At 33.5% G+C, this 9,911-nt stretch overlaps 2 protein-coding genes across 2 annotated transcripts; one reads left to right on the top strand and one right to left on the bottom strand.

The window, feature by feature from the left end:
• Positions 1-4,109: 4,109 nt before the first annotated feature.
• LOC113770382 (1-aminocyclopropane-1-carboxylate oxidase 1-like) lies at positions 4,110-6,562 on the bottom strand. Its single transcript, XM_027314819.1, has 4 exons — positions 6,349-6,562; positions 5,936-6,162; positions 4,967-5,300; positions 4,110-4,620 (listed from the first exon to the last, which is right to left on the bottom strand). Exons 1-4 carry the CDS (start codon positions 6,451-6,453, stop codon positions 4,327-4,329), a joined length of 960 nt encoding a protein of 319 aa, XP_027170620.1. The 5' UTR covers positions 6,454-6,562; the 3' UTR covers positions 4,110-4,326.
• A 2,299-nt stretch (positions 6,563-8,861) lies between these two features.
• Positions 8,862-9,512, top strand: LOC113771413. Its single transcript, XM_027315993.1, has 2 exons — positions 8,862-8,982; positions 9,076-9,512. The coding sequence occupies exons 1-2, from the start codon at positions 8,862-8,864 to the stop codon at positions 9,510-9,512; spliced, it is 558 nt and encodes a 185-aa protein (XP_027171794.1).
• Positions 9,513-9,911: the final 399 nt, after the last annotated feature.

The following is a 9,911-nucleotide window of genomic DNA, read 5'->3' as shown; positions in this document are numbered from 1 at the left end:
ACTGATTTTAAATGTTAGGCACCAAAAAAGTTTTTTGTGAAAATGATAGGGACCAATTTGGCAAATTTCCCTTGAAAGAATGTTGAGCTCCCACCAATGGGAGGGAAAAGGCTCTCAGTGAGAGAGAGAAAAGCTCTATTTGTGAGATAGTTAAATTCATTTGATTGAAATAGTTGGATTTTCCATTTCATTTTTTAAATTTCTTCATATTTGTAAAAAGCACATAATTGTGAAATTTATTTGTGATATTTGTGTGAAAATATACAAATGAATAAAGAATCTTTTCTCCTTGTATGTTTCTCTGTTTTTTTTTCATATTATCTATTTTTTGACATTGATTTTTTTACAATCTCAAATGGCTAATGAGAAATTTCTCATGTTTCGATTAAGAAATTTTGATCTATATAATAATTGGAAATGGAGTCTAAGGATAAGTAAATAATTTTTAATGGGCAATTTTTAATTGTAATTATCAACATTATTGAGATGTAATCAATTGGAGTGTTTTATTTCTTTTAATTAGTGCCACATTGAAATACAATTATTCTATTTAAAAGATATGAGGGTGATTTAAGGATAACAAAAACTAAGATAAAAAAGTGTCATTTGTATTCTATGATATCTATAATGTTTTATATTATACCACTTCTGTATCTTACACACTGTGATCTCAGTAAGCTAAGGGTTTTATGATCTTAACTAAAAGCAACATTTAACTTGGCATTTTAAGTGAATTTCGTCTTTTCCAATTATGGCAGCATACATACTTGCAAATATTACATAAAAGTTTAAGTTCATAACATACCTTGAGGGGCTATTCCGAATGCATCTTGGACACCCTCAATTCCTTCGTACCATTTGTTCAGAACTAGCAGTTGGTTATCCACTATCCATGGCCCCCCATTTGCTATCGTTTCTCGACTTTCCTCTGCTGGGTTTATAAATTGGTATAGGTTAGGTCCCAATCTATCACTTTCAAATCTTTAGGATAGCCCCGGACATTAGTGACAAAGTTTTTAACTCTAGTAAAGTTGGCTATCTTTTCACCCCGGATTTTCCCCATCAAACTTAGCAAACATTCCTGTCTGCTAAGACTAGAATTTCCTACATCTAGATCTGTTATATTGCATTCTTGGTTGTTTAAGGCAAACTTCTGCATTATCTTAGTCAGCTCTTCTGCCATAGTAACGAGCTGAGATATTAAAGGAATCCCAAATCTATCTGATAATGAATAGGAGCTAACCACTCCAAAACAGATCAAAAGAAAATCAGCTTTTTCCACTAGGTAAATGCTAAGCTGGGAGATAAAAGAAAAAGAAAGGAAAAAAATGAAAAGTTAGCTAAACAAAGGGTTGAAAGAGTATGAACTGGCCTCAAGTTGGACAGATTTATTTCTGTGAAGATCCAGCCCACCACTGTCTAGCTTTTACTTCTTTAATCTAGTGTTCCAGCTTGCATCTTCTACTTTAGTGCAGCTAAGCATTTATAATCTTTGCTGTTAAAATTAGTTCCTGTAGTTACTTCTTTGCATTTACTCTTGTCCGGGCTTATCAGCTAAGAAAATCTATGTTTGAGACTGGGAATTTGGTTTGGAATTTAGGGTGGGTAAAAGTGGGTTTGAATTTTTGGAAATTTGAAATAGTGTTGAGCTCCCACCAATGGGGGGAAAATGTTCTCAATGAGAAAGAGAAAAGCTCTATTTGTGAGACAGTTAAATTCATTTGATTGAAATAGTTGGATTTTTCATTTCATTTTTTAAATTTCTTCATATTTGTAAAAAGCACATAATTGTGAAATTTACTTGTGATATTTGTATGAAGATATACAAATTAATAAGGGATCTTTTTCCTTGTATGTTTCTCTATTTTTTTTTTCAGAGTATCTATGTTTTTACAGTCATTTTTTTTACAATCTCAATTGGCTAATGAGAAATTTTTGATGCTTCGATTAAGAAATTTTGATCTATATAATAATTGGAAATGGAGTCTAAGGATAGGTAAATAATTATTAATGGGCAATTTTTAATTGTAATTATCAATATTATTGAGATGTAATCAATTGGAGTGTTTTATTTCTTTTAATTAGTGCCACATTGAAATACAATAATTCTAATTAAAAGACACGAGAGCGATTTAGGGATAACAAAAACTAAGATAAAAAAGTTCCACATTGTATTCTATGATATCTATAATGTTTTATATTATAGCACTCCTGTATCTTACATACTATGATCTCAATAAGCTAAGGGTTTTATAATCTTAACTAAAAACAACATTTAACTTGGCATTTTAAGTGAATTTCTTCTTTTCCAATTTTGGAAGCATACATACTTGGAAATATTACATAAAAGTTTAACTTCATAACATACCTTATTTAAACTACACTTACTTTGATAAACGACATAACACTACACACCTATAAGATTAAACCCCAGTTGTGATATGCCCCTTAAAACAAATTTGATCAGAATTTTACTTTTATAACCCACTATGGGTAACTAACTTATCCATTTTATTCAAAGATTTTTGAACATATGCTTTCGCTAAATTGTCTGCCCACTTTATTTTTAATTTTGTTGGGAGAAACTTAACTTTGTTGCTACCACACATGCCACAAAATGAAATCTTGATTAATCAATTTAATTTTGCCTTCACCGACCTCGTTTTGTCTCGTGTCACTGGCAAATTAATAAACAAAACAAATGCTATCGTTTTTACTGTTGGTAGCAAGATCAGCAAATCAAATAAATGGTTCAAATATGTGGGGCACATTTCTACCCAATAATTCCTGGGAGATTGACAGTTGTTAGAGAGGCTCCATTGTGGACAAGGTGTACAGATTACAGCATCTCACAAAGCTTGTGATGGTGTACCTATACACACAGTTTATATCACAAAAATCCAGTATTTAATCCTCATACTTTTTTTTTTTGCCGGAGACTGAATCACCACCTATTCAAACGAGTATTTGAGTACCTGCTGGTGAAATTTTTTCAAAAAAATTTAAATTTTTTAGAATGTAGGTCATGATCTCTTGGCCTGCACTCAATGAGAATTTTAAAACTCTTTAGTGGCTAACTACTCTATGAGTAGTTGGTTATTTAATCCTTATACTTGAGAAAAACCTATGCCTCCATCCACAGAAAGAAGCAGACAAAATTCAACTCCTTGTGAAAAGTAAAAGACTAGAAAGTGTAAGTTACATGTGTGTGTGTGTGTTTGCTTGTTCCTGTGATACATAAAAGGTGAGGGATAATAGTGACATGTCTTTCGAGAAAAAGCTTGAAAAAAAAAGAAAGAAAAAAACAACGAGAAAATTCTTGAACTTACACACAACTTTTTTTTATCTCACCAATCAACCTTGATTTTCCTCTAAACTACATCCCAATTATCATTTGGTTCTTAAATGATTCTACAAAATATATTTAACTCTAAAAATTTTTGACGTTTAGTAGTCAACCATATTTCTGTCAGCTTGAGGATAACTTGGCTTGCTTTTGACTTTTGACCACAAAATCACTAATCAGATTTGCTAGTGGGGCAAACTGCCTGTTTGTTTAGTTGAAGGGGGCAAAGCGTAAATGAGGTGAATGTTGAATGGATTTTTTTGTTTTTTCATTTAAACCTAGTAGTCAACAAATCGTTGGCTTGTCTTGGCTATTGATGACTTGTTTATGTTATTCCTAATTTGGTACCAAAAAGTGGCTTTTGAAGGACATTGCCAATTTTAAGTTCTCGGCCATGTTACTAATGCCTTACTGTTAAATTCATAATATGTTAATTATTCTCTTACAACTATTAAATAAGCAGTTATGTGTGACAAACTTAGCTTTTCTTGCATATTGATATCGGCTGCTCCTTGTAAGTTTTCTCTCTTAAGTTTGATAATTGTAATTCATAGTTCCAAACATAATTGTATTTTTGTTCGAAGTACCAGACATTTGATTTTTCAGATTTGTAAGAAATTTGAGGACTAAATTGATCCGGCATTCATAAATTAAAGTAAAATGTTGAGCGTCTAATAATTTAGAAAATTTTAAGGACTTTTAAAGGCAATTAAACCAAATATTAGGTCAATCAACCATATAGCTTTGCAACAGTAGCCACAAATGATTTTGGAGAAATGTATAGCTTATTTTATTTCTTTGTCTTAGAATTCTTACTACATAATAAATTTTGGTCCCTCAGATGTAGAAAGGACCCTCCTGTCTGGAGCAACAAATGACTAGGAATAACCACCAACCCCCACAATAAAAAAATAATAATAATAAGTAGAAAACATAAGAGGGAGAAGAAAACATCCTAGTACTGTTTTATTCCTATGAGTCTAAGCAGTTGCAATTGGACCCATGGTAACATTGGCTTCTTCGCTCTTCATGAGTTCAAATCTTGGCTCTTTGGCCTGGAATTTAAGTCCAGCATAGAGTTTCATGTAGTCATCAAAAACAAATTTTGGGTAGACTTCTTTTCTTTCTTCTGCTTCTTTTTCCAGTACTGCTGGTGCTGGATAAATAACTGCATCATTACCTGGATTGTAGAATGAAGCAAGTGACATCCTATTTCCATCTGTTTGAGCTATGACTCTGTGGAGCACACTTTTGTATTTTCCATTGGTAATCACCTGTGATTAATTTGTAACATAATTAAAACCCTAAACAAAAAAGCATAAATGAATGAACAGTCAATTCGATTTGTTAATTTTTGCATAAATTAATATTTGATTGTTTAAGTGATTGCTTACAAATTACAATCACCCCTCTTAAATCTAGCTATGCATATTCCATAATTATAAGTGTAATTTTTTTATGAGGAATTAATCTATTCATAAAGTAATATTTATTTATGAGGCACAAGTGTACACATACGTAATATGTTGGTATGAAAGTAATAAATCTTTTGTTTTCTTTATTCACTATTACTTTATAAAAGTATAAATTTTTATAATCCCAAAGAAATTCAAAGTGTACCTCGAGTTGGTCACCAAGGTTGACCACAATAGAGTGCTTCATTGGAGGGACATCAACCCATTGATCACCCTTGAGGAGTTGTAGACCACTTACTTTATCATCTTGGAAAAGCAAGATAACCCCACCAGCATCAGTGTGTGGTCGAAGTCCCTTAATCAATTCTGGCTTGGGACATGGAGGGTAGTTGCTAACCTTGGTGCCAAAATTGGGACCTTTTGAACCATAAAAGGCTTTCTTCAAATAGCCCTTCTCAAGACCAAGATTTTCACATAGTAAATCAAGAAGTTCTTCAGCCAATTTTTCTAATCTTACAGCAAACTCCTTCATGATAGTCCTGCATCATAAGAAAATAATGAGGAAAATTTGATTGGATAGGTGGAATTAGTAAAAAGAGAAAAATAGCCTATCACAGAGCATGGATATATCTTGCTTTTTAGGCGTTGACAAGGGAATATTTTAACATATTTTAAGCCAAGTTGTCAATAATTGTGTCTGATGAAAGGCTATTTTATTGATAAACCTGAATGGAAATCCAAATCTATCTGTTTCTTGAGAAGGGACACAGAAGTATGGCTGCATGTGTAGCATGTTCAATAAGCTCAAAACTTCCTGTTGTGTTGGGACCTAGGAACTAACTATAGCGCAACAGTATTTATGCTTTTCATATTCCTGTTAAGATCTTGTCTTGAATAACTTTCCACATCTGCAAACAACACTCTAATAATACAAGGATGAGAAGAAAATCTGTGCTAAGAACACAAATAAAACGTTAACAAAGACTCAAATTTACAACCTTTCAATAATCTGTGCTGTGAATTATTCCAAGTAACATAAAGATAAATTCAATAGTTGATTGATGTTACTTCCAAATTTTTTTTAGTTTTCTTTCTGTCAGCAAAATGATTACTTATCCACATAAGACTTGCTTCAAAATATTTCTTGAAATCGGAAATGTGCTATAATTATTACCTGTATTCATCATCTAGATCAGGGACTTGTGAAATGTTTGAGACAGGAAGGTGGCGCAAGAAAAATGTGCTCTCCCAATCCATATCCGTAATCTCAGCTTGTACACCCTCTAAAGCCTTGCTTGCCACCAACTCCTTGAACCTTTGCTCCATGCATTTCTTGTAATGACCTTTTGTCAATCTTTCAACTGTGTCCATCATCTCGTGTGGGATTCCATGGTTCACCAACTACATCAAAGTTTCAAAAGAAAAGAAACAAAAGTTAATAATGTAAACTTCTTACAACCATTAAAATTAAAACAAACTCATGAGAATCCTAGGTACAGCAGTTTGTTACATCAAAAAAACAAAATGAGGTACACTAGTTTGCCTTATATCAGAAAGAAAATTAAAAAAAAAAGGAATGTGTAGTACCTCAAAGAAACCCCAGTTTTCACAAGCATCCTTTATATGCTCCATGGTGGAAGCTCTCTTGTCACCATTGAGGTTTTTCATGTTGATTACTGGGAAGTTCTCCATCTTACTAGCCTTTGTGGTGGCTACTTTTCTTGCCTAAAGTGTGTGTTTTGTGCGTGGGAGTTGGATTTTGTTGTGTATTTTGTGTGTTTGTGTGTTGTGTGTGGGATTTGGATTTTGTGGTGGCAATTTATAGGAGAAAGCTGCCGGGAGTGGAGACTAGAGAACACTTGAAAATAATGTAGTGGTCGAAAGGTTGTAAATGGAAGGAAATTTCCATTTGGCCCACCAACAACACATGACTTAAATTCCAGTTGCTCTGGTCGTTTTGCCTTGTTGGACCATCTTACCTGAAGTCCAAAGGTCCCACTTCTGATGGCTGGACACTTTCCTTGTACCTTGACCAATAATGTGTGGCTGCCCCATTTTTATTTTTATTATTATTGTTTTGTTCAAATTTGATCTGAGCTGTTATCGTACAAAACTGCTTGAATACTTGGATGGATTTGTACAACAAGATTTTTTACACTAGTAATTATATATATATATTACTTACATTTAAATAAAAAGTATATGTCATCACTTAAAATCGTTCAGAATGATAAAAAATTGATACGTTGATAATGTAGAATAAATTAATTCATACATAAATAGACATACCATTTAAGTAATAATTCATGCAAAAAATTTATATGACCTATATCAAAATTTACAATTTTACGTTTCAAATATGTTAACATTTATCTCATGCAACCTATACAAAAACTGATCTCAACAGTTGAAAATCAATTTTGCCTATCCACCATTTAGCAATTATTGAGGCGCACAAATCCCTTGTTTTTCATCCAACCGTGGCTGCTGGATGGAATAAGGTTTTCAAGCCCGGCAAAGTCCTTGGTCTAACCCATAGATGTTTTCACTTTCCTTGCTGGTTCTAAGAGGAAACAGACAGTTTTATTGGCTAATTGAATGAATCCAACTTGGGTTTTCTTTATCGTCTTGTTTGTCCTCTTTAAGAAGACAAATAAGGATAAATAGTTAAAATTTATAACTTCTTGCATTACCGACTTTGTTTCATATATCAGTCAAATTTAAGTGATTATGTCAATCTTTTTTGTTTTTTTATGGCAGTCGGCAGTAGCGGAGTCACAAGGGGGCAGCTGCTCCCAAGTTCGAAAAATTCCTTTTGATTCCTGAATACTTTGAAGATTTTCCATTTAAAATCATATTTTTGCCCCCCTCCCCCCAATCTAATTTTTGCCTCATGAAAATTATTATCTTTTAGACTTTAAATACTTTTAGATTTCTATTTAGTTAGTTCATATACATAATTTAACTTCATAATACATGTTTTTTTTAGAACTTTATGTATTAACTCCCTGAAATTTGGTATTAAAGCAAAGAGAAGTTTTAAGAAATGAGAAGGTAGCGACATGAATAGTTATACGAATTTGATATATTATCATGTATCTTGATCCAATATTGGGGAAATAGCTTCCTTCTTATGGTTTGTAGACTAACTTTTTATTATTACTCTATTAAAAATCATCTAAAGACCATAAAAAACTTCTTCATTTAGAAATTTGGTTTAAAATAATTTACATTGATTTGGGATTATATATAAAGACCAAATCATTAAGCGATATAGTCACAAAAAATTAACGCACATTTTATGATTTTCAAATTTACACTCGTAAAGTAAAATTTGCCACATCTTTTGAGTTCAGCCCCACTTTTTAAAAATCCCGTCCCCGCCACGCTAAACCTATTAACTGTATGAGCAACTAATCCGTTCAGTTGTTTTGTGGTTTGTGTTAAAACCTTTTACAATATTAGTGGACAATTAACCTGAAGTACACTAATGGTGAGTTTAAAATTGGCTAATAGGTGGTTCCACTACTATCTAATCAGCAAAAGTTTATATTGATTGCAATTTATTATGACTAAATTTTATATATACCGTTGAACTAGTCTCTCACTCTGAGAGTTTTTTTTCTCTATTATGGAGAGAGAAATCCCCCTATCGTGGGAGGCAAGTTTCCTAACAGTTTTTCAAATTCCAAATCCCAAAATAATTGAAATCTATCCTGATAGAATTCTGTCTGAACTTTAAAGAGATTCATTCCATTTTAAGCTACTTTGTTGAGAACATCAATCTATCCTAAAATAGCAAGAGCATTTCTAGTTAATAGCCATACAAATTCATCCATCTAGTTCGGCAAGAAGTGTAATCCGATTTTTTTTCTCTTTTTTCTTCTCATTCTTCTCCTTTCCTTTTCTTTTTTCCTTTTCTCTTTCTTCTTTTGTTTGAGTTTTTCAAGTCCCTCATCCTAGATCCCTGATCCTAGGGCTCTACTGTTCAGCAGCGGAGACAAAGTATGGAGAAGTGGAAAACGGTGGCGATTTCAAGAGCTGGACTGGAGCTGCAAGATTTGGAACTTGAAGTAGTATAGACTGTGGGATCTTCTGAGATGGAGCGTATAGAGGAGGTTTTGGGGAAATTCTCCTTATCCGAGAGTGAAAGGGAGGGAGTTTGTCTGGAAAATGAGAAGTTGGAAAAAGGAATAAAGGAATGCAAACTGAGTTTAATTGGTAAAGTCCAGGGGGGAAAACAGGCCAATATTACCGATATGAAGAGCTTTGCATATAATATGTGGCCTTAACTGAGAAATTTAAAAATTACAGAGATTAGAGCCAATATGTTCCAATTTATGTTTGAGAGTAGGAAGGACATTGAGCTAGTGCTAAGCAAAAGACCATGGATCTATGATGGTCAGCCTTTGGTGTTGCTGGAATGGAAAGCAAGGTTGAAGGAAGCGGAGATGGCTTTTAGTAAGACTCTAGTATGGGTCCAGATCTGGAATATACATCTTCATTGGGCTATGAAGGAAGCTAGGCGCAAAATAGGAGGCATCTTTACCGGTGTCAGAGAGGTTATTATTCCCCAGAGAGGAGGTAAGGGTGGTAGACATTTAAAAATTCTTGCTGAACTAAATCTTAAAGTGCCTTTACCTAGGGGAATTATGGTTAAAAGCAATGGTGTGACAAGATGGATTGAATCTAAATACGAAAAATGTCCAGATTTTTGTTTCTGTTGTGGCCTGATAGGACATAATGAATGAAATTGCATCAGGAAGAGAATGAACATGGATAAGGAAAATCAATATGGTAATTGGCTTAGAGCTAGCTTTCCTAGGACTCCTAAGAAGAAATTCAAGAATGGGAGGGAAGATGAGAAGCCAGAGAGAGAAGGATATAGGGAACAAAATCTAGAAGAGGAAGTTGGAATTCAACAGTATCCTCTACTAACTTACACTAAAGAATTCCACAGTGCCTCTGGAAAATCAGGAACCTCAAATGTAGGAGGTGATGCTCAGAATGGAGTAGCTAGGAGGGGAAAAGTTGGTGGGTTTGAAGAGAGACAAGAGATTATAGGAGTGGAAGAGAGCAAGGCAGAACCTTATACACAGGAAGAAGTAAAGGAAATAACAAAAAAGGATAGGGGAGGAGGGATTCAGAGG

The sequence above is a fragment of the Coffea eugenioides genome, chromosome 5, assembly GCF_003713205.1.
Source record: "Coffea eugenioides isolate CCC68of chromosome 5, Ceug_1.0, whole genome shotgun sequence".
NCBI classification, from domain to species: domain Eukaryota; kingdom Viridiplantae; phylum Streptophyta; class Magnoliopsida; order Gentianales; family Rubiaceae; genus Coffea; species Coffea eugenioides.
This window is presented reverse-complemented; position numbering and strand designations above follow the sequence as displayed.

What these genes read in the sequence shown, in the direction of transcription:
- LOC113770382 (XM_027314819.1), bottom strand. Translation starts at nt 6,453, where the DNA reads ATGGAGAACTTCCCAGTAATCAACATGAAAAACCTCAATGGTGACAAG. An exon ending in GATCTAGATGATGAATACAG is followed by an intron (nt 5,301 to 5,935) that starts GTAATAATTATA and finishes CTTATGATGCAG; the next exon opens with GACTATCATGAAGGAGTTTG. An exon ending in ACCTTGGTGACCAACTCGAG is followed by an intron (nt 4,621 to 4,966) that starts GTACACTTTGAA and finishes AATTAATCACAG; the next exon opens with GTGATTACCAATGGAAAATA.
- LOC113771413 (XM_027315993.1), top strand. Translation starts at nt 8,862, where the DNA reads ATGGAGCGTATAGAGGAGGTTTTGGGGAAATTCTCCTTATCCGAGAGT. An exon ending in ATGCAAACTGAGTTTAATTG is followed by an intron (nt 8,983 to 9,075) that starts GTAAAGTCCAGG and finishes TAAAAATTACAG; the next exon opens with AGATTAGAGCCAATATGTTC.